Here is a 23,430-nt window from a genome sequence, read left to right on the forward strand (position 1 = left end):
TGCGGTGTGTATAAGGATGGGGAACACGGGTCCTGCTGCGGCGCTTTAGGTGTGAGGAGGAGGGAGGAACCCCAGGTCCCGGCCTGAGCCCGGAGCAGAGGGCAGACTGACTGCTGGAATGCGGCGAACCAAGGCACCTTTTATGAGGGGAACCCAGACTCACTTCCCTGTCCTGTTCTGACTTTTCAGAGAGATCCAGCTGTGTTTTCCCCAGAGTGGGTGCTCTTGGGCGTACCCAGGAAAGATATTAATAAATTCACATGAATGAATGAGTAAATGAATTCTCGGGCTTTTATTAGGGGATTTTGAGCAGGAATTCAGGCTTCCCCCAGGGGAAAGAATCCAAGAGGAGGCTCATTTATGAAGGCTTAGACTCCTCCAACAGCTCTATGAAGTCCACATTATCATCATTCCCATCTTACTGGCGAGGAGACAGAGGCCAGAAAAGCGTCATCATCTCCCCCCAGAATATTAGAGGCGCCCTTCTTTTCCTCTCACTTAGATCCTCTGAGCCTGGAGACCCTGCAGTGCAGGAGGGAGCCGAATGCCCAGACTCCCCATCCATTGCTCTTGGGACAGGACTCCCAGCCCACGACCCTGCGATCAGCTTAGCCTCCTTTGGGCCACCCTCCAGTCTATTTCACCCCAACAAGCCAATGGCAGCACCTGGTGTAGCAGCTCCTGTTCCATGGGAATTTTAAGCTTCCCCTCAGGATGTGTGGCAACAGGTGTGGGACATAGTGGGGAGAAGGGCAATGGTGGCAGAACCTAAGAAGTGGAAATGAAGTATGAGTTACTTGGCTAGAGTTTGACTTCTGTCTGTGCTGTGTGGTTTCAGGAAAGCCACTTGCCCTTTCTGTGCCTCAGTGTTCACATCTGTAAAATATGACAGTAATGTACCTCAGGCATCATGCAAGTGTCTGAATGGAAAGGCTAGGTTATGCAATAAGCATTTGATAACCAGCTACTGTGATTTCAATCATCGGTCTTCCTGTCCATAAGATGAGGTAGACATTCCCTTTCTTCCCTCAAGCCTCCAAGTCCATGTGTTGAAGACTGTAGGACCTGGGGCTTTGCATTTGGTCTCCCAATATCAGGGACAGTCCAGCTGCCTGGGCAGGGCTAGCCTCCAGACTGTCCTGCCCACTGGACTCCAGAGGCCCAGACTCAAGGTGTCCTTGCACCTGTCTCCTGTCCAAGGGCAGCGCTATGTCAAGAGCTGGCTCAGGGATGCCACGAGGCAGCTCTGTCTTGTCCTTGAGAGGGCTGGGTGTGTCCAGGTCAGCCACCTCACTTTTTCCACAGGGCATAGTCACCACCAGGGCCTCTTTCAAGAACTCCTCCTCCTGGAAGTCTGCTGGGCTGGTCCACTGCCAAGCCTGGAGAGGGAGGACAGGGAAAGGCTGTGTGCAAGGTTCTATTTCTTATCCACATAAGGATGGGATGGGCCAGATACCTGCTGGCTAAATTTTCTAAAATTTTGAGATAAATTTGAGGATCTGATTGAAGGAACCCCATTTCTCTTTGGGAAATCGCTCCTGCTTTTCTCATAGTTGATGTAATTGGGCATGTGACCCCTGGTTCAACCAATCAGAGCACTCTGGCTTACCATAGGTTCAGGGATGGACTTGTGACCCATGCTGGGCCAATCAGTGATGGCCCTGAGAGTTTTGCTCCAGTTAATGGAGAAAACAGACATTTTTTTCCATGGGAGAAGACTGAGCCTACTTGGGAGAGGGGCCTGTAGAAAGGACAGCAGCACAGAAAGACAAATCCATATTTCCTGGATCCAGTCATGCCTGAAGCCCACCACCCTGGGATTTATTTTCCCCCATCAGGTTCCCTTTTAAATAAAGCTATTCTGGGTTATTTCTGCTGCTATAAAATGGCCCCCAGGATGTTCCTTTTTGGGCCTCTGCTTGCCCATATGTAATAGAATAGTTTTTTGGGACCTCTGTCTAAGTGAGCTGGAGTAGAATAAAATGAGCTAATAATGGCCATTACTCAGCAGAGCCCTGGCCTAGAGTGTGGATGCAATAAACAGAACTTGGGATTAAAAAGGGAGCCCTTGCCTGACCAGGCGGTGGCACAGTGGATAGAGCACTGGGCTGGGATGCAGAGGACCCAGGTTCAAGACCCCGAGGTCCCCAGCTTGAGTGCGGACTCATCTGGTTTGAGCAAAAGCTCGCCAGCTTGGACCCAAGGTTGCTGGCTCGAGCAAGGGGTTACTCAGTCTGCTGAAGGCCCGCAGTCAAGGCACATATGAGAAAGCAATCAATGAACAACTAAGGTGTCGCAATGAAAAACTAATGATTGATGCTTTTCATCTCTTCGTTCCTGTCTGTCTGTCCCTATCTACCCCTCTCTCTGACTCTCTCTCTCTGTCTCTGTAAAAAAAAAAAAAAAAAAAAAAAAAAAGGAGCCCTTACCTGCTTGCCCTGACTGCCAGGGAACTCGACAGCAGTGCTGGCACAGGGTGTGGGCAGGGGTGGACACAGGTGTGGCAAGACCCTGGAGAGGGAGGGGAGCTGGTCAGAGGAGCAGTACTTCTGTCTATTCTTACTGCTTCATTGTTCTAACTTTTTTTTTTTAATCTTCATTAGGTTACAAAGGGAATGAGGATGTGGATTGGGGAGGACAGTGCAGAAGTCTGATAGACCCAGGGTCACATCTTAGCTCTGCCCTGACCATATGGGTCTCAGCTTCCTCATCTGAGTGAGTACAAATGCCTACTTGGCATGAGTGGCTATTACCATTATTGTTACTGTTACTATAGCTATTATTGGGGATCATGTCAGGGAGAGGTTGTAAGTTACCTGTGCAGGCTGATGTATCCAAGGATGCCCATGAAGAGAATGCCCAGGAAGCTCCCAAGAGACGCCAGAATGATGGACAAATCAGTCAACTTCGAAAGCTGGACTTCTTGGGAGTGAGAAACTTGGGTTGAGGAAGGGGTACCTGTTTCCTCTCATCAGGGAGGGAGCTGGGTCGGCCAGGCTCTTTATCAACTCCCTGTTGACCCTGGCATACCATGGGCCCCCATCATGCCTCAGTTTCTCATCTGTGATGTGGGAGACCAGGGGATCCACCTGCCCTGGGACTGCGGGATCAAGGCCTGAAACGCAGGAGTGCTCAGGACTCTGCTCCCCTGGACCCAGAGGTGCCCATACCACATGGAGCCTGACTATTGGTTGTCTCTAGATTTTACTCCAAGGTCAGCAGGCAGGGACATGGCAGGAACAGGGATTGTTTGGTCTCCAAATCTCTCACAGCCTTACACACCAAGACAATGAAGCCTACCTCATTATCTCTGTGATGAAAAAGACATTTATTCATATACATTTGTTTACTCAATAAACAGCTCCCTCCTCCTTTCCAGGAACTTCCAGCTGGGGGAAGCAGAGACAGACACAGACACATCCACCCACTCCCAAGGTGTCAGACGGGGATGAGGGGAAGCCACAGGTAGAAGGTGCCCAGAGGGAAGCACAGAAGGCTTCCTGGAGGAGGTCGCTTTTGTACTGAGTTTTGAAAAATGAATAGGACTTTGACAACAGGGAGGACAAATATTCCAGGTAAAGGGGCCTTCATGGGCAAGGCCACAGGGGTGTGAGAAAAGGTTCCAAAGGGGAAGCTGTAGGAGCTAAGGTTGGTGGAGGCAGTAGTGGCACATCAAGCTGGAACTTTCTCTGAAGGTGATGCATGGAGGGCAGGGCTGCTTGCAGACTCAGGTGGGATAGGACAGTGCATGCTGGGTAAGTCTCTGGGCCCTGTCCCTGGCTCCCCACTCACCTATGCGGAAGTGCTGGGGCTGGCTCCAGGCACCCCTCAGAGTCGCTGTGTCTGCTCGCACTTGCACGCTGTAGGTTATACCAGGTCGCAGGCCATGAAAGGTGACCTGGTTCTCTGTGGGGTTCACAGGTAGCTCTGTAGGGAGAGGCAACCATGGGTCCATGGATCCTCTTTACTCCCAAGAGGCTGGACTTGGGCAGTGGGATGTCCCAGTTCCTCCCAGCAGGGCTGTGACACCATGGCAGTGGAGTTGCTGATGAGTGAGGAATTGCCATCCACGAACCTGCTACATGAGTACTTGGCCAATGCCCACTGGGCCCTCTCTGGAGGTTTAGAAGGGGCAGTCAAGACCCTGGAGTCCCATTATCTTGTGTTATAGGAAAACCACAGCCCAGAAAGGGGCAGTGAGGTGCTCAGGGTCACACAGGAAGGGGGACTCCTTCCTACCCCAGTCAGGCCTGTGCTGCCCCACATACCAGACACCTGGTTGCTGTCCTCATCCCAGCAGCGTACAACGTACTTCTTTAGAATGCCAGGGCAGGTGCTTAACAGAGATGGCATCCAGTCCACAGACACTGAGTCCAGGCTGAGTGTCTTCACAGATACGTGCTTCAGGCTCCCAGCCTCTGAAGCTGCAACCAGCATCATTGCATAGTCAACTCCCAGAACACTAGCCAAGTACTTCCTGCCCAGCACTGTCCAGGTCGCTGGCCACAGAATCCTGGCTCCACCACTCAAGCACTGTCACTTTTCCTCCCTGAGCCTCTCTGAGCCTGGGGCAATGCCTCTCAGGGTATCTGAGAAGTTGACTGAACTCACTCTATATATCCGACTTCTGGCCAGGGACTGACAAGCAGTAGATGCTTCTGAATGCTTATTCCCTCCTCTTGACTCCTAAGGCCACTGTTGAGTCTTCCGGAGAGACCACCCTGCAAGTTTGAGCCACTCACCATTGCCTCCAAAGTGGTAGGTGGACAAGACTGTGGACCATGAGGTGGGCCTCTCCGGTTTTTCAGAGGCAAATATGGTGATGTGGTAACATTCTTCCTGCCTCATTGCCCCAGAACCTCGGCTCCAGTGGTGGGTTACTGGAAGGATTAACAAGTGTTAGGCCAGTAGTTTCCATTCACACTTCCACATCTTTGCACTTACTGTGCCATCTGCAAAGAATTCCTAGAGCACTCTTACTCATACTTCAAAGCCTTTGCACTAATGTCTCCTCCTCCCAGATCCCTTCCCTATACCCCCAACCCAGCCCTAAACCTTCCAGCTTAGCCATTACTCCATGGGACAGGGTATCTGCATCCAGCTCTTTCTCCCCAAGCTGTAAGCTCATTAGGGACAGGTTGAGGCTAAAAATTCCTATGACCCTGGCCAGGCCCAGGGCAGGAAGTAGGAGAGTGAAGGGCTACCTGGGCCATATAGCACCCTCTCTTTCTCTCCAGAAGCCTCATTAATTTGCCACCATCTGCTTGCTAGCTGTCACCTTCCTTGATGAGGGTGGATGTTTAAGAAACAGACTGGAATGTGAGACTCATTACTCACTGGGTGCCATCTTCCCAGGGCTGAGCCCTGACACCCCCGATTCCCAGTAGGAAGCTCCAGCCTGCATGGGTGGCATGGGGACCTCGAGTCTCGGCCTGTCCCCACCTTTCTGTGATGCAAGCAATTGGCGAGACCTGCCTGGACTTCAGACACCCTACATGTACAGTCCCTGTAGATTTGGGCTGACCAGGAGCTCTAATGGAGGGTACAGAGGCAGGTACCAGTTCCAGCAGGATCCCGGTCTTTGGGTGCAGTCAGGGTACAGGTGACAGGGCTCCCGTATTGGCCCTTGAACTGCCACTCGATGCAGTATGTCAGGCCCGGGGCCCAGGCTGGCCAACTCATAGTGGTCCCATTGGCCCCAGAACTGATATTCAGTACTCCTGGTTCTGAAAGGAAATAGGGAGTCATATTAGGACGGCTGCCGCAGTCTGCCCTCACGCCCACCAAGGTTCCTGTTGCCCACCTCTACCCAACAGGGCCCAGAACATCTGTATTTGTCTCTCCTCACACTGGGAGCTGCCGGGTGAAAGGCTGGGCACAGAGGGGACAGAAAGGCTGTTTAAATTAGTTGAGTCCTCACTGACCAAGAGTTCCTTGCCAGGACATCCCTATCAGTCACCTGGACTGACACATCCCTGCACCAGCCTGGTGGGCATTTCCTACTCTAGCAGATGCCTGGCCAGCCCCGACCCACCTCACCCAGCATTGGGTGAGGCATGACCAGAGCTCAGAGGCTGAGGACACACCCTCTCAGTCCCTTGGCACATCATCTCTTCTACTCCCTAGAGCAAGGGTGTCTGCAGCAACCTCAGAGAAGTGGGTGCTGCTTCCAAGCAGACTGTATGCCACAGGCCAGTGCCGAGTGCTTTACAGGAACAACTTTGCTACACAGTGGGACCATGATCACCACAATGATATAGAAACTGAAGCTCAGAGAGGGAGAGTCACCAGACCAAGGTCACACAGTGAGGTCATGGCCCAAACCAGGCCAGGGGCTTACTAACTTACTGCTGTGCAACCCTGGCAAGTGGGTTCACCTGTCTGAGCCTCAGTTGTCCCAGCTCTAAAAGAGGCATCATTGCTCTGGCCAGATAGCTAGGTTGGGTAGAACATCATCCCAAAGCTCAGAGGTACCCAGTCCGACCCCAGTCAGGGCACATACAGGAACAACTCAATGTTCCTGTCTCTCTCTCTTCCTCTCTCCCTAAAATCAATAATAAATAAAGACTTTTTAAAAATAAAACAAAATGGCCTGACCAGGCGGTGGCACAGTGGATAGAGCATCGGACTGGGATGCGGAGGACCCAGGTTCGAGACCCCGAGGAAGCCAGCTTGAGCGTGGGCTCATCTGGTTTGAGCAAAAGCTCACCAGCTTCAACCCAAGGTCGCTGGCCTCAAGCAAGGAGTTACTCAGTCTGCTGAAGACCCACGGTCAAGGCACATATGAGAAAGCAATCAATGAACAACTAAGGTGTTGAAATGAGCAACGAAAAACTAATGATTGATGCTTCTCATCTCTCTGTTCCTGTCTGTCTGTCCCTGTCTATCCCTCTCTCTGACTCTCTCTGTCTCTGTAAAAAAAAAATTTTAAAATAAAAAAAATAAAATAAAGTAAAATGGACATCATTGTAGCAGCCTTGCACTCATAGGCTTGTTGGGTGCTCAACATGGCCAGACCCAGGATGAGATGAGTGAGACACTCATCTCAGGCATGAAATTTAAGGAGGCAAGGAGAACTTAGTCATCAAGATAAACATTATTCTAATACAATCTTTTTAAAAAATCAAAATAAATGCAAAAATATGTCATGAGCACTATTCATAATAGCTAAAAAGTGGAAACAGCCCAAATGTCGACCAGTGGATAAACAGATAAACAAAATGTAGTCCATCCACACGTGGATTATTACTGAGCCATAAAAAGGAGTGATGCACTGCCTGACCTGTGGTGGCACAGTGGATAAAGCCTTGGCCTGGAACGCTGAAGTCACTGGTTTGAAACCCTGGGTTTGCCCAGCAAGGCACATACGACAAGCAATCAATGAACAACTAAAGTGAAGCAACTATGAGTTGATATTCCTCCCTTTCCCCTCCCGTCTCTCCTGTCTCTGTAAAATCAATAAATAAAATCTTAAAAAAAAAAGAAAGGAGTGAAGCACTACAATGCAGATGAACCTTGAAAACATCATGCTGAATGAGAGAAGCCAGACACAAAAGACCATGTAGTATGTGATTCCATTTAAGTGAAATGTCCAGAACAGGCAAATCCATAGAGACTAGAAGCAGATTAGTGATTGCCAGGGGCTGGGGGTAGGGGAATGGGGAGCAACTGCCAATGAGGGTGGGGTTTCTTTTTGGGGTGGTGGAAATGTTCTGGAATTAGAGGTGGTGGTTGCACAACATTGTGAATGTACTAGATGCCATTGGATTGCATGTTAAAATGGTTAATTTTGCCCTGGCCAATTTGCTCAGTGGATAGAGCATCAGCCCAGCATGCAGACTTCCTGCGTTTGATCCCCAGTCAGGGCACATATGTAAAGCAACCAGTGAGTGCACAACTCAGCGGAGCAACTAGAACAACTAGATGGATCAACAAGTTGATGCTTCTCTCTCTCTCCCTTTTCCTCTCTTTCTCTCACATTGATGGAAAACTTTTTTCTTTAAATGGACAGTTGGGCCTGACCAGGCAGTGGCGCAGTGGATAGAGCGTCAGACCCCGAGGTTGCCAGCTTGAGCGCGGGCTCATCTGGTTTGAGCAAAGCTCACCAGCTTAAACCCAAGGTTGCTGGCTTGAGCAAGGGGTCAATCGGTCTGCTGTAGCGCCCCAGTCAAGGCACATATGAAAAAGCAATCAATGAACAACTAAGGAGCTGCAACAAAGAATTGATGTTTCTCATCTCTCTCCCTTCCTGTCTGTCTGTTCCTCTCCCTATCTCTGTCACAAAAAGAAAAAAAAATGGCTAGTTGGCTGGGCTGTCCTTTGCCTGTGAGAATTTTTTTTAAATATTGCATTATAACATTATGAATCTCCATTAGTGACTTTTGGCACACCCCTAAATTAAACACCCCCTTAAATCTTTGTGCTTCACACATCTCACCTTAGTCTAGCTGAGGCTCAGAGTAGATGCTCAGCTCCAAAGGGCCTCCCTCGGCCTCCCAGCCAGAGCAGTTACCTGTGTGTGTGTGGGCAGGGATGTGTCTTGATTGGTTGGGGCCAGAGCCAAAGCGATTCTCAGAGATGATAGCCAGGTTGTAGGCAGCACCGGAGAGCATGAGTGTCTTCTTTCTCGGGCCCAGGACCTTCTTGGCCTGGGCCTTACATGAACAGGACAGCATGTGCAAGTGGAGGTGGTAGACTACCTCTGCACCAGACTTGGACCCACGGCAGCCTTCTGGAAGCTGGAGCTGGGGCAGCTGTCATGAGTGGGAGAGATAGCTTGGGAGAACCTGAACATATTCATTGTCCTTGTGGGCTGACATCAGAGCAAGCCCACGAACACAGACTCATCCACAGGCCAGAGCCTAGGACATAGGCCACAAGTTTAAAATAGCCTGACTGCTGGTGGGGTAGTGGATAGAGGATCAATCTGAGATGCTGAGATCCCCAGTTGAAAACCCTGAGGTCACCAGCTTGAACATGGGCTCATCAGCAAGAGCAAGGGCTCCCCAGCTTGCACATGAGGTTGGTAGCCTGAGCACGGGATCATCAACATGACCCCATGGTCACTGGCTTGAGCCCAAAGGTTGCTGACTTGAAGCACAAGGTCTCTGGCTTGAGCAAGGGGTCACTGGCTCAGCTTGAGCCCCCGGGACAAGGCACAAATGAGAAGCAATTAATAGACAAATTAAAGTGAAGCAACTACGAGTTGATTCTTCTTTCTTTCCCATTCTCTCTCTCCCTTCTCCTCTCTAAAATTAAAAAAAAAATTTTTTTTTAAATAATAAACCTTGATGTTAGCAAGACTGCTGGGGAACTGGCGTTCACATCTAGTGCACACTGGGGTATTTTGGGTGGGGGGAATAATTTGGCAAAACCCACTGAAAGCCAGGAAAAAAATGTTTCCATTTTTGGACCCAGTGACCTCAACTCTGTAAATTTTTCCTGAGAAAAGGAATTAAAATGAGGAAACGCTGGAAACAAAGGAGCAAAGGGTTTATTTTGATGGCCCATTGGGGACTTAGCTAAGTCAGTAATGGCAAAAATTTGTTGTAGTTTTGCCCCTGACTCAGGCAAGAAAATTTCCCTCTGTGCATGTTTCCTTCTCTGTAAAATGGAGTTAATTAGACTGTACTAAATGGGTTGTTTTGGGGACTTAAAAGAAATCATCTCTCATCCAGCACAACACAATTGACCCCTTCATGGCCTTCCAGTGTCCACCAGAGCACTCCACAATCTGTTCCCCTGATGGCAGCCAGAGGGAGCCTATGAACACTTAAGTCCAGTTATACCCCTCTTCTGCTCACATACCCTCTATGGTTCCCCAGTACCTTCAGAGTTAAACCTACAGTTCTTCAATTCCCTGCCACCTCAACATCTTGTCTCCCTCCATCTCCCACTAGTGCACCGCACCCTAGGTCCCCCTGCCCACCACCAGTCTTGTATCCTCCCAAGGCCACTGCACCACACAGCCCCAAAATAGCCCTTGTTACCTGCTTCTGCAGGGTCACTCGCCTCTTCCCATTCAGGCCAAGCGGCTCCACTGAGAACCACACCTCCGGCTGTGGTGGGGTTTCTGTCATAAGACAGCAGGACAGTGACACTGAAGGGGGGTTGCCCTTTCTCACAACCTCCTGCAGACCTTGAATGGGGACCTGGGACCCTTTCCTTCCTTCCCATAAAACACAGGCTTCCATGGAATTAAATCCACTTTCACCCATCAACTCCTTGTGCAGCTTTCAAAAACCAAACGAATTGGAACAAGAGGCAGACTGATAAATGTTTTCTTTTCAGATTATGGGTTCCGGCCCTGGCTGGTTCAGTGGTGGAGCGTCGGCCTGGCGTGCAGGAGTCCCGGGTTCGATTCCCAGCCAGGGCACACAGAAGTAACCATCTGCTTCTCCACCCCTCCCCCTCTCCTTCCTCTCTGTCTCTCTCTTCCCCTCCTGCAACCAGGGCTCCATTGGAGCAAAGTTGGCCCGGGCGCTAAGGATGGCTCTGTGGCCTCTGCCTCAGTCGCTAGAATGGCTCTGGTTGCAAACAGAGCGATGCCCCAGATGGGTGGAGCATCGCCCCCTGGTGGGCGTGCCGGGTAGATCCCGGTAGGGCACGGGAGTCTGTCTGACTGCCTCCCTGTTTCCAACTTCAGAAAAATACAACCCCCCCCCCCAAGAAAAAACCAGATTATGGGTTCCCCTCGTATGAAGCAAAACTTGCTCATGGCCACCTGTTAACAATTTTCACTAATTTCTCCTGCTGCCTTATTTAAAAAATTTGTCATCTTGTTTTTAACACTTGCTGCTGCCATAGTTCTAATGCCTGTCCCTGTTCTTGTGGCTGTGGCATTCTCACCAGGGGGGACACACACAGGGCTGCTCCAGCTGCTCCACGGTCTCTCTGGGTCTCCTGACCTAAGCTGCCGGCGCCTAAGCTGGAATTCCTGCACTTTGTTTATGTCCAGTGGGCAAAGGCACGACTCTGGTGGAAAACAGGTCAAACGTGAGAACAAGGGACTGGCCCATACCTGGGGGTACAGAAGTAACAGCACTGGTCACTAAGCCATTGTGCATGCAATGAGTGCCAACTGTGTACATGCACTTATTAGGTGCCAGTTGTATGCATGAACTTATGAAGAGTCAACTGTATACCAGGCCCTGAGGACATGGCAGAAACAGTCCAGGGCCTGTCTTCTTGGGGCCTCAAGGATCATCTACTTTTCCTGTCCCTGGTTCGAGTCCCAGCAAGGCCACCACTTGAAATGTGACTTTGGCCTATGGCTTCTCACACCCCTCCTCCAGCCTTTGTTTCCTCACCTGTAAAGTGGGAATAATCCAATACAGAACTACAGGGGAGGCCAATAGTTATACAAAAAAGTTAGCACTGGCCTGGCACACATTAAGTGCTTGATTAATGCTAATTTGCCGCAACTGTTGCTGTTGCTATTTTTATTCTCACCGAAGCCGGCATCATCTTCATCATCCTGGTGTTCACAGTTGCCCTAGGACAAAACCATATTTATATATTGTTTTACATTTTGGTGTTGAAAATATTAGCTCTAATATTATTAGTAAAAATATTATTCTTTTATTATTAATATTCTATTTAAAAATATTATTTTACTGAGTGCATTGTGAAACCCTGGACTGAATCCAGGAGAAAAAGCAGACATCCTCGGAGAGATCTGCCGGAGTATGGCTCAAAGCGATGCTCCCGTCTGCTCAGTCTAGGATGTAAGATGCTAATGGAAGGAAAGCTGGGCAAAGATTCTATGGGAGCTCATTGTATTTCTTTGTAACTTTCCTGAAAAAAAATCTAAGATCATTCCAAAATTAAACATTTATTTATAAGAATTATCTTAGGGCCCTGGCCGGTTGGCTCAGCAGTAGAGCGTCGGCCTGGCGTGCGGGGGACCCGGGTTCGATTCCCGGCCAGGGCACATAGGAGAAGCGCCCATTTGCTTCTCCACCCCCTCCCTTCCTTCCTCTCTGTCTCTCTCTTCCCCTCCCGCAGCCAGGGCTCCATTGGAGCAGAGATGGCCCGGGCGCTGGGGATGGCTCCTTGGCCTCTGCCCCAGGCGCTAGAGTGGCTCTGGTCGCGACAGAGTGACGCCCCGGAGGGGCAGAGCATCGCCCCCTGGTGGGCAGAGCGTCGCCCCTGGTGGGCGTGCCGGGTGGATCCCGGTCGGGTGCATGCGGGAGTCTGACTGTCTCTCCCCGTTTCCAGCTTCAGAAAAAAATATATATATACAAAAAAAAAAAAAAGAATTATCTTAGGAGACAACATTTATTTTATAATTTTTAAAAACGTATTTTAAGAAGCAAAACCTGTCTGTCTGCAGTGTCAGGGGTCAGGAGAGCCCTGCCCCAGCCTGCCCCAGCCTGCCCCATGTTCCTCATGTGACCTGAGAGGTCCCTGACATCCTGAGCCTCAGTTTCCTCATCTACAAAGGGGTCTGAGAGGGCCTACTGCAGAGTGTACTAGGGGGCTGGAAATAAAACATGGAAAGAGGTCCTCCCTATCAGGGTCCCATGTCACCACATCTAGTCACCTAATGGGGAAACTGAGCCTCGGGGAGGGGCACAACATTTGGAGGGAAGATGGGCTGAAGCTGAGGCAACTCCCTGCCCTTGAGATGCTCCCAGTTTGAGGAAGGAAAGTGGCCACAATTCGGAGGCTGGGTGTCTCTGTCTTCCTCAGACTGGGGGCTCCTTGGGAACTGGGTCGAAGCTGAGGTTTTTTTGTAGGTATAGGCTTGTCTGGCTGGGACAGCGAGGCTACAGACAGTAGCTGAAGAATGAATAAAGATCCAAAGAAGACATACATATGGCCAGCAGGTACATGAAAATTTGCTCAACATCAGTAATCATCAGGGAAATGCAAATAAAAAACCACATTGGCCTGACCAGGTGGTGGCAGACTGGGACTCCAGACTGGGACGTCAGACTGGGACTCAGAGGACCCAGGTTCGAAACCCTGAGGTTGCCAGCTTGAGCGTGGGCTCATCTGGTTTGAGCAAGGCTCACTTGGTCTGCTGTAGCCCCCCAGTCAAGGCACATATGAGAAAGCAATCAATGAACAACTAAGGAGCCACAATGAAGAATTGATGCTTCTCATCTCTCTCCCTTCCTATCTGTCTGTCCCTATCTGTCCCTTTCTCTGTCTCTGTCACACACACACACACACACACACACACACACACACACACACACACACCACATTGAGCCTGACCAGATGGTGGCACAGTAGATAGAGCATTGGCCTGGGACACTAAAGACCCAGGTTCAAAACCCCGAGGTTGCTGGTTTGAGTGCAGACTCATCTGGCCTGAGTGCAGGCTCACCAGCTTGAGTGCAGGGTCGCCAGCTTGAGTGTGGGATCATCAGCATGATCCCATGGTCGCTGGCTTGAGCCCAAGGTCACTGGCTCAGCTTGAGCCTTCCCACCCACACCCCGTCAAGTCACATATAAGAAGCAATCAATGGATAAATAAAGTGTCGCAACTACGAGTTGATGCCTCTCATCTCTCTCCCTTGCTGTCTGTCTGTCTCTCTCAATCTCACTAAAAAATAAAAAGAAAAATAAAGGAAAAAGAAAAAAACCTGTAACTATGTGTGGTGTCAGAAGTTAACTAGACTTATTGTGCTGATCATTTAGCAATATGTACAAATATTGAATCATTATGTCATACACATGAAACTAAGATAATGTTTTATGTCTATTACATCTCTATTTTTAAAAAGAAGAAAGGAGAGGAAGGAACCAGCAGAAGGGCAGCTTTGTCAAGAGGTGGCCCTTGAGCTGGATTCTGAGGGTGGGCTGGGTTCATATGTGCTCATATAGAGAAGAGGGCAGATAGAGGAAACTTCATGTGAAAAGGCAGGCCCTGGCCGGTTGGCTCAGTGGTAGAGCATCGGCCTGGTGTGCAGGAGTCCTGGGTTCGATTCCCGGCCAGGGCACACAGGAGAAGCACCCACCTGCTTCTCCACCCCTCTCCCTCTCCTTCCTCTCTTCCCCTCCCGCAGCCAAGGCTCCATTGAAGCAAAGTTGGCCCAGGCGCTGAGAATGGCTCCATGGCCTCTGCCTCAGGCACTAGAATGGCTCTGGTTGCAACAGAGCAACGCCCCAGATGGGCAGAGCATTGCCCCCTGGTGGGCATGCCAGGTGGATCCCGGTCGGGCGCATGCAGGAGTCTGTCTGACTGCCTCCCCGTTTCCAACTTCAGAAAAATACAAAAAAAAAAAAAAATTTAAAAAAAGAAAAGAAAAGGCAAAGAGGCTAGAAATCCAGGGCATGGGTAAAGAATGATGGCCATTCAGCAGTATGCCAGAGGAAGCACATGGCAAGTGAGGGCACCTAGGGCTGACTGAAGACAACCATGCCTTGTGAGGGTAATAGGGAGCCATGGAGAGTATGTGAAGAAGGGAGGTCACAGTAAAAGCTTCATGTCAGAGAGACCTCAGAGATTAGACATGGGGTAAGAGTGAAGGCCAGGTGGGAGGTGTAACAGATGTACAGATGATGACACTGACCTGGAAAACAAACTCACCAACTTCCACAGGCTTCCAGGTGTCCGGTGCCGGTACTGCACCTCAGCGCCATCCTGGTGGGCTGGGGTCGCCCATTTCATGTACAGCCTCCCTGCTAACACTGACACCTTGATGTCTCCTTGTGGAGGGTCATATTTAACTGGAAGCAGAGGTGGAGGTTGGGGAGGGAAAATAGGTGTTTGTGTGAGTTGTTGGTCCAAAATATTCCAGAAAATCTTTCCAAGCATCGCCTAGCCCAGAGTAGCCAACCAAGTCCCCCAAATGTGAATCAAGGACACCCTTGTGGTTCCCACCTAAGCCTGGGAGTCTATGGGTCAAAGAGTCAAAATTTATACACAGGATCCTGTTAATGAAGACATCTTTATAATATTAACACCTACTGCTGACAAGGTTGTGGTGAGACAGGCACTTTTGTTAACTGCTGACAAGAGGGGAATGAATTGATTCTATTTTTCTGGAGGAGTATTAAGGGGAATCTTACTAGTTCTTTAGACCCAATTCAAGGTGCTCGACCTAAGGAGAGACATCTATCATCTTGCCACACCCAATTCCACCTTAGAGCCTTTGCACATGTTGTGGCACACTCTTTTCCACATGGACCACACTTTCCCACCGTCCTTCCCGCTGGGTTCATTCTATCCTTCAGGACTCAGCCTGAGCTGGAGGCCTCCCTTGACCTCCCAGCAGTATCTCATCATATGTATTGATCATGCCTCATCCATCACCCCTGCTTGAAACTGGGCTCCATGAAAGAAGAGGCAGGATCAGGATCAGGGTGAGGCAAGTGAGGAAAGGTTGTACAAAAACAGGGTTGGATCCTGTCTTTGTTTAAAATTTTGACATTTTGTTCATCATGGATAATTTTTACATTAATTTTTATTTTTAAACAGATTGCATGACAGTGTTGCTTCTATTAACTACTGAGGGGTTTTTGGCACCCCCCCTAAAATTTTGTACCCCAGGTGGTGTCTCAGTCACTTCATTTTAGTGCCAGTGCTAGGCTGTGACTTCTGCTGGCCTTGCCCATGGCACTTATGGCTCAGTGTGGTACACAGTAGCAGCTTGACAACTATATGCTAAATGCATGTTATTGACTCATGAAAACAGTTTTAAAAAAACCAAAACCCAACAGGGTCCTGGCACCATGACAGTGTCAGGGAGAAACCAAAAGCAACCTGATTATCCAGCAATAGGCAATAGGTAAGGGAATTGTAAAAGACTCTGCCAAGTCATACAACAGTGTTTGATGTGTAAATGGCTGAAAATTTCAAGCCCCTTTCCAGGGGCCCTGTATATCCCCAGGTACAGGCTTGAGGACCATCCTCTGAACAAGGGAAGGGCAGTGAGAAGGAGGAGAAGAACAGGGTGCTGACCAAAGCTGTACAGGTTCAGGGTAATCTCAGGAGACTTCTCTGTCTGGTTGGCAGCCCAGGATTCCACCCAGAGAGTGACAGGGTACAGCACAGATACAACATCCTGTTCAGAGAACTGCAGCTTGGTGGATGAGCCCGCAGAGAAGTAGCAACAGCGCCCGGGCCGGAGGCTGCAAAGAAGGAGTGTATTGATGCTGAATCTGGGGTCCTAGTGGGCCTCAGAAATGTCTCAGCCACAACAGATGGTGTGTATAACATCCCTGCATCCTTACATCCTTCTCTGCCCCTTTGACTCTCCCTCACCAGCCTGGGGGTTCCTTGGGGAGCAGCTTGAGATTGAGGTGCTTGTGGGACCCCAAATATCCCAACATGAGCTGCCTGCCACAGAGAAAGGGATAAATTAATTGAGGGATGAATGGATGGACGACCAAACAAATGAGTGAGGGGGTGAGGATAAAAAAAGGACTAGAGCTTGACCAGGTGGTGGCGCAGTGGATAGAGTGTCGGACTGGGATGCGGAGGATCCAGGTTTGAGACCCCAACGTCGCCAGCTTGAGCGCGTGCTCATCTGGCTTGAGCAAAAAGCTCACCAGCTTGGACCTAAGGTCGCTGGCTCGAGCAAAGGGTTACTTGGTCTGCTGTAGCCCCACGGTCAAGGCACATATGAAAAAGCAATCAATGAACAACTAAGGTGTCGCAAGGAAAAACTGATGATTGAGGCTTCTCATCTCTCTCCGTTCCTGTCTGTCTATCCCTCTCTCTGACTCTTTCTCTGTCCCTGTAAAAAAAGAAAAAGAAAAAAAAGGACTAGAGCCTGACCAGGTGATGGCGCAGTGGATACAGCGTTGGACTGGGATGCAGAGGACCCAGGTTCAAGACCCCGAGGTTGCCAGCTTGAGCATGGGCTCATCTGGTTTGAGCAACGCTCACCAGCTTGGACCCAAGGTAGCTGGCTTGAGCAAGGGGTTACTCGGTCTGCTGAAGGCCCGCAGTCAAGGCACATATGAGAAAGCAATCAATGAACAACTAAGGTGTCGCAACGAAAAACTGATGATCGATGCTTCTCATCTCTCTCCATTCCTGTCAGTCTGTCCCTATCTATCCCTCTCTCTGACTCTCTATCTCTGTAAAAAAAAAAAAAAAAGGACTAGAGGGACCCTGATTGCTTTCCAATCTGGATGCCCACCCAAGCTGACCCCTCACAACACAGAGCCCCCTCCTTCCCTGATCACATTATAAACTGAGGCCCAGGAAGAGGTATGGACCAGCCCTGGGCTGCAATCACACATCCATGGGCAGATGCATTAGGTCAGGAGCAAGGGCTAGATCAGGGGTCCCCAAACTTTTTACACAGGGAGCCAGTTCACTGTCCCTCAGACCGTTGGCGGGCCGGACTATAAAAAAAACTATGAACAAATCCCTATGCTCACTACACATATCTTATTTTAAAGTAAAAAAACAAAAGAGGAACGAATACAATATTTAAAATAGAGAACAAGTAAATTTAAATCAACAAACTGACCAGTATTTCAATGGGAACTATGCTCCTCTCACTGACCACCAATGAAAGAGGTGCCCCTTCCAGAAGTGCGGCGGGGGCCAGATAAATGGCCTCAGGGGGCCGCATGCGGCCCGTGGGCCGTAGTTTGGGGACCTCTGGGCTAGATGGTGGTTGAGGGTTTGGAGTCTGGGAAGGGGTTCTCACCAACACCGCAGGAAATGGCTGACCCCAGCCGTGGGACCCTCATACTCCCAGGAGCATTCATAACCAGCACCAGATATCCGGTAGCAGGTCAGGTTGCTGGGGCCTGAGGCTGACCCCAGAGGAGATCCTGGAGGTTTGAAAACAGACGAGAGTAAGGAAGACATCTCTGTGCTGACATACCCTCAAAATGAATCTTTGTGACACTTATGAAATCCAGTGTTTCTACAGTCTAAACAGCTCCCAGCATCCTCCTGTGCCCTTCACACCTGTCTCCTGCCATCTTCTCTGCTCCCCCTGCTCCATCCACACCAAGCTCACTCTCATTTCAGGGCCTTTTGCATGTGCTGTGCCCTTCCCCCAGATCTTGACATTTCAGTGTTTCCTTCAGTGTCACTTCCCTGACAACCAGACAACCAGAAACAGCCCCCTCCCCCCCACCCCTCCCCCTGCTCTGTGCACATCAGTATATGCAGTTATACCATGTAGGCAGTATATACATTTATTGATCTGTTGTCTACTTCCCTCATGAGACTGACCCCAGGAGGACAGCTGGGCTTGCAACTGATTCCTTCATGTCTAGGATTTTGTGTGCACGTATTAGGTGCTCAGTAAATATTTCTTGAACAAAAGAATGAATGATGCACCTGCTCAGTCGCAGAACCTTAGTGGGGTGCATTATAAGCCTAAATGTTCCAGCAATGCCTGCTTGGGGGTGATTAAAAATTCAAAATATTTAACAGCTGCTTAGCCCCATGTGCTGACCAATCTAAACAGATGCAAACACCTGTGACCCTGGTAGGGAGGGGACGAGCCTCAGAGAGAGTGACTGCTCCAAGACACCAGAGCTTAGTGAGGACAAGCTGGCTGACTGTGAGGTAGGGGCTGCCAAGACCCCAAGTAGCCTGACCAGGTGGTGGCGCAGTGGATAGAGCATCAACCTGGGATGAGGAGAACCCAGGTTTGAGACCCTGAGGTCGTCAGCTTGAGCGCGGCCTCATCTGGTTTGAGCAAAAGCTCACCAGCTTGGACCCAAGGTCACTGGCTCGAGCAAGGGGTTACTCGGTCTGCTGAAGGCCCGCGGTCAAGGCACATATGAGAAAGCAATCAATGAACAACTAAGGTGTTGCAACGAAAAACTGATGATTGATGCTTCTCATCTCTCTCCGTTCCTGTCTGTCCCTGTCTATTCCTCTCTCTGACTCTCTCTCTGTCTCTGTAAAAAAAAAAAAAAAAAAAAAAAGACCCCAAGTGGACCCGGATCTTTGACTGGACAGGAAAGAGCTGAGTGAGGGGCTGCTAGGGGTTTATCAGTCAGAGCCCAACATGACACCAATGGGAAACTGCCCCAACCTGAATCTGCAGTCTGATATGGTGGGTCCTGAAAACAGCACCTGCTGGTATCACAGGCTTCAGCTGTAAAGACAACAAAGAGATAATGACAGTTCCAGCCTTTCACCACATGGGGAGAGGGGCTCAGCTGGGAGCTGGCCAAGTAACCATTCACCCCTCACCCACGTTTCCATCCGTGCACCCACCCATTCATCCATCCATCCATCCATCTCCCTACTCATCCACCCATTCCCCCATCAACCTCTTGGGCTTCTCCTCCAAAGCAATCCAGGGTCCCCTGGTCTCCACCCTATCAGACACCCAAAGGCTCTGAAACCTTACTAATCCCCAGTTTACAGAGAGGGAAACTGAGGTCCAGAGAGGCAAAAAGTTGCCCAAGATCACACAGTAGCAACGGAGGAGCTGGAATAAGGGTCTAAACCCAGGCATCCACAGGAGGCTGGGCCCTTTCCCACCCCATTCCACAAGATGGAGAAAGAGTAGATATAATACATAATACTATGTTAAGTATATTGATAATTTACATACTTGTTCACTATCCCTTCCTTGACTATTTCTCATTGACTCTGGGACGTGAGAAAGATTCAAAGATCCAACCCATTCTACAAAAGACGACATTAAGACCAGAGGGGAGATATCCAAGTCTGACTCAAGAAGTCATAATGACCGATCATCTGTATGACAGAGAAAGAAGGCACACAGACACAAAGCCAACGCTGGAACCCGGGTCCTCAGTCCTCCACACACAGCCTCCTACCCTCAGCAAGACATGCAGTGGCACTAGGGTAGAAAACTTACCTCCCTGCCTGGGGAGCAGGAGGAGGAGAAGGGAGACCAGCCTGGCTGCCCGCTGCCCCATCGGGTCCACACAGAGGCCTGTAGTCTCAGAAGAGCTTTTGCGCTGCCAATGAGGCCCCAACCGCCCTGTCCTTGCCCCAGAACACTTTGAAGCTGAACAAGAAAGAAGACTAAAAAGGTTTAGAAGAAAAAAAGTGAGGAGTCCTGGCCCCTCTTGGGCAAGTCAAAGTGAAAGAGAAACCCAGGAAGTCAGCTTGGTGGTGGTCATGGCCTCATGCCTGCCACAACCTGTGCAGGGCAAGTCAGACACAGAGCAGGGGTCTGAGCTTCTGTTCTGCTGGCCCCAGACCAAAGCTGCCTACCAAGTGCCAGTCCCTTGGGTGGCCTGGGGCTCTGTGTCCTTGGCCAGGTCTCTAGCCCTCTCTGGACAACCTCTGGGACTCAGGAGTTGAATGGGAGCCCAGTGTCCTGGAATGTCTTAGGTCAATCTTCCCCAAAATTGTTATGAGGTGCTTGCTGTAGACTGAGTCCCCCCCCCCCCCCCAAGTACCCACCTTCCCATTTTCCAAACACCAGCCTCAGGGTAGGTTTCAGCTCTTTTTTTTTTTTTTTTTTTTTTTTTTTTGCATTTTTCTGAAGCTGGAAACGGGGAGAGACAGTCAGACAGACTCCCGCATGTGCCCGACCGGGATCCACCCGGCACGCCCACTAGGGGGCGATGCTCTGCCCCTCTGGGGCGTCGCTCTGCTGTGACCAGAGCCACCCTAGCGTCTGGGGCAGAGGCCAAGGAGCCATCCCCAGAGCCCGGGCCATCTTTGCTCCAATGGAGCCTTGGCTGCGAGAGGGGAAGAGAGAGACAGAGAGGAAGGGGGGGCGTGGAGAAGCAAATGGGCGCTTCTCCTATGTGCCCTGGCCGGGAATCGAACCCGGGTCCCCCGCACGCCAGGCCGACGCTCTACCACTGAGCCAACCGGCCAGGGCCTGTATTTTTCTTAAGTTGGAAACGGGGAGGCAGTCAGACAGACTCCTGCATACGACCCACCAGGATCCACCCGGCATGCCCACCAGGGGGCGGTGCTCTGCCCATCTGGGGCATCACTCTGTTGCAACCAGAGCCATTCTAGCACCTGAGGCAGAGGCCATGGAGTCATCCCAAGCTCCTGGGCCAACTTTGCTCCAGTGGAGCCTCGGCTGCGGGAGGGGAAGAGAGAGACAGAGAGGAAGGAGAGGGGGAGGGGTGGAGAAGCAGATGGGCGCTTCTCCCGTGTGCCCTGGCTGGGAATCAAACCCTGGACTCCTGCACGCCAGGCCGATGCTCTACCCCTGAGCCAACCAGCCAGGGCGATGGTTTCAGCTCTTGAAGAGTCTCTTTGCTTCCTTTAGATTCATATTAATCTTTCCTCTATGTCTGTTTCTTGGCCTCTGCGGGTTTCTTCTCACCTTCTGTCCCCACTGTCAGCAAAGGCCAATGTGTCCATGGAGATGATTCACACTACAATGTGGATGAAACTCAAAAATATGACGCTGTCTGACCTGTGGTGGTGCAGTGGATAAAGCGTTGACCTTGAATGCTGAGGTCACTAGTTCAAAACCCTGGGCTTGCCTGGTCAAGGCACATATGGGAGTTGATGCTTCCTGCTCCTCCCCCCTTTCTTTCTCTCTTTCTCTCTCTCCTCTCTAAAATGAATAAATAAAAATTAAAAAAATATATATGACGCTGAACCTGACCAGGAGGTGGCGCAGTGGATAGAGAGTTGGACTGGGATGCGGAGAACCCAGGTTCGAGACCCCGAGGTCGCCAGCTTGAGCGCAGGCTCATCTGGTTTGAGCAAGGTTCACCAGCTTGAGCCCAAGGTCGCTGGCTCGAGCAAGGGGTTACTCAGTCTGCTGTAGCCCCACAGTCAAGGCACATATGAGAAAGCAATCAATGAACAACTAAGGTGTCACAATGAAAAACTGATGATTGATGCTTCTCATCTCTCTCCGTTCTTGTCTGTCTGTCCCTATCCCTCTTTCTGACTCTCTCTCTGTCTCTGTAAAAAAAAAAAAAAAAATGATGCTGAGTTTACAGAAGCCAGACAAAAAAGACCACATGATGTGTGATTCCATTGATATGAAATGTCCAGCCTGGCCTGTGGTGGTGCAGTGGATAAACCTTCGGCCTGGAATGCCAAGGTTGCCAGTTCAAAACCCTGGGCTGCCCTGGTCAAGGCACATACAACAAGCAAGCAATGAACAACTAACATGAGCAACTATGAGTTGATACTTCTCATTCCATGCTCCCCTTTCTCTCCTGTCTCTGTAAAATCAATAAATAAAGTATATATATATATTTTAAATGTCCAGAATAGGCAAGTGCATAGAGACAGAAAGCAGATTCGTGGTTGGGGAGTGACTCTTTATGGGGACGGGGTATTGCTTTGGGATGATGAAAATGTTCTGGAACTAGATAGAGGTGCTTGTTGCACAACACAGTGAATGTGCTTAATGCCACTGAATTATATGTTCTAAAATGGGTTTTTTTGTTATGTGATTTTTAGCTAAAAAAAAATGTATACAGAGCCCAGCATGAATGAGAAGCAGGGGAGGGTCTCTGCTAGGGAAGAACATCTAGGAAAACTGAGGCCCAGGTGGGCAGAAAGGAGACCTCTCTTCTGAGGATCCCAGTCCCAAGGGGCAGCTGGGCCAGCCAGGGTCAGGCGCCCAGCAGGACATGAGATCAGAGCCATGGGAACAAAGAGGCAGTGTTCCAGGCCTGGCACAGTGGGGATGGTGACCTCATGACCCCACACAGTGTCACCAGCAGTGCAGGCCCAGGAGGCAGAGTAGATTTCAGGACTGATGTATGTGGCCTGGGGGAGGGGCAGAGACAGAGACAAAGATTGAGAGAAACATACAGAAAGATGGAAGAGACAATTTGCTCTCAACAATTCTGAGACCCCACCACCCCAGAAGACGCCATCACATGCCCCACTTCACAGATGGGGAAACTGAGCCCAGAAGTGCCCTGACCACTTGAGGCCTGGGCTGGAGGTGAAGAAGTAGAAAAAGAACCTACCAGTAAGGTTGAGCTTTGCCCCTGTAGGAGTAAGGCTCATTCCCCAGGGCTATGCCCCACCTCTGACCCCACCATGGTTGGTCCTTTCAGGACTCAACTTCTCCATCTGCACAACGCATTGCAAGAAGAGTAAAGAGGATTCTGCCCATCAGAGAGCCAATATAATTAGTCATTGTTTTGGAACCCCCCTTTCCATGTGCCTTTGCTATTCTCATACCTCTTCCCAATCCCCCAGTATCAGAGCAGCTGCTGGAAAAACACTGATGGAAACAGAGAGGTGGGTGGGTATAGAGCTGGACATAGGTGTCCCCAGTTCCTTGGGGTCAAGGAAGGGCAGAGTCTGGGAGTGTTTCAAAGGGCAAAGGGCAGCAGGAAAGACTGTCCAAAGAAGGAGGTTCTTGGTTTATATAATTACAGGACAAGATAGGCAGATAGATAAATAAATAAATAATTTTAAAAGATTTTTTAAAATGCCCTGGGCAGATAGCTCCATAGAGCATCATTCCAAAGTGTAGTTGTCAGTTTGGTCCCTGTCAGGGCACATACAGGAACAGATCAATATTCTTATCTCTCTCTCACTCTCCCTTTCTCTCCCTTCCTCTC

At 50.0% G+C, this 23,430-nt stretch overlaps 1 protein-coding gene across 4 annotated transcripts; it reads right to left on the bottom strand.

Moving 5' to 3' along the window:
• Window positions 1-291: 291 nt before the first annotated feature.
• Window positions 292-19,968, bottom strand: IL12RB1 (interleukin 12 receptor subunit beta 1). Of its 4 annotated transcripts, none has more exons than XM_066350216.1 (16): window positions 19,770-19,968; window positions 18,972-19,034; window positions 17,622-17,748; window positions 15,917-16,086; window positions 14,543-14,682; window positions 11,452-11,494; window positions 10,849-10,974; window positions 9,990-10,072; window positions 8,513-8,753; window positions 5,559-5,726; window positions 4,743-4,880; window positions 4,269-4,424; window positions 3,793-3,927; window positions 2,817-2,919; window positions 2,430-2,511; window positions 292-1,379 (listed from the first exon to the last, which is right to left on the bottom strand). In XM_066350216.1, the coding sequence occupies exons 1-16, from the start codon at window positions 19,828-19,830 to the stop codon at window positions 1,029-1,031; spliced, it is 2,187 nt and encodes a 728-aa protein (XP_066206313.1). In that variant the 5' UTR covers window positions 19,831-19,968; the 3' UTR covers window positions 292-1,028. The 4 variants fall into 4 exon arrangements, with proteins under 4 accessions (XP_066206313.1, XP_066206308.1, XP_066206320.1 ...); XM_066350211.1 differs by having other exon boundaries at window positions 2,817-2,922; XM_066350223.1 differs by lacking the exon at window positions 10,849-10,974 and having other exon boundaries at window positions 2,817-2,922.
• Window positions 19,969-23,430: the final 3,462 nt, after the last annotated feature.

The sequence above is a fragment of the Saccopteryx leptura genome, chromosome 1 (genome assembly GCF_036850995.1).
Source record: "Saccopteryx leptura isolate mSacLep1 chromosome 1, mSacLep1_pri_phased_curated, whole genome shotgun sequence".
Taxonomy (NCBI): Eukaryota; Metazoa; Chordata; class Mammalia; order Chiroptera; family Emballonuridae; genus Saccopteryx; species Saccopteryx leptura.

Coding starts and splice junctions, on each gene's coding strand:
- IL12RB1 (XM_066350211.1), bottom strand. CDS start 19,830: ATGGGGCAGCGGGCAGCCAGGCTGGTCTCCCTTCTCCTCCTCCTGCTC. Junction 17,749..18,971: donor ATATCAGACTGCAGATTCAG/GTTGGGGCAGTT, acceptor TCAAACCTCCAG/GATCTCCTCTGGGGTCAGCC. Junction 2,923..3,792: donor GCCCCAGCACTTCCGCATAG/GTGAGTGGGGAG, acceptor CTCACTCCCAAG/AAGTCCAGCTTTCGAAGTTG.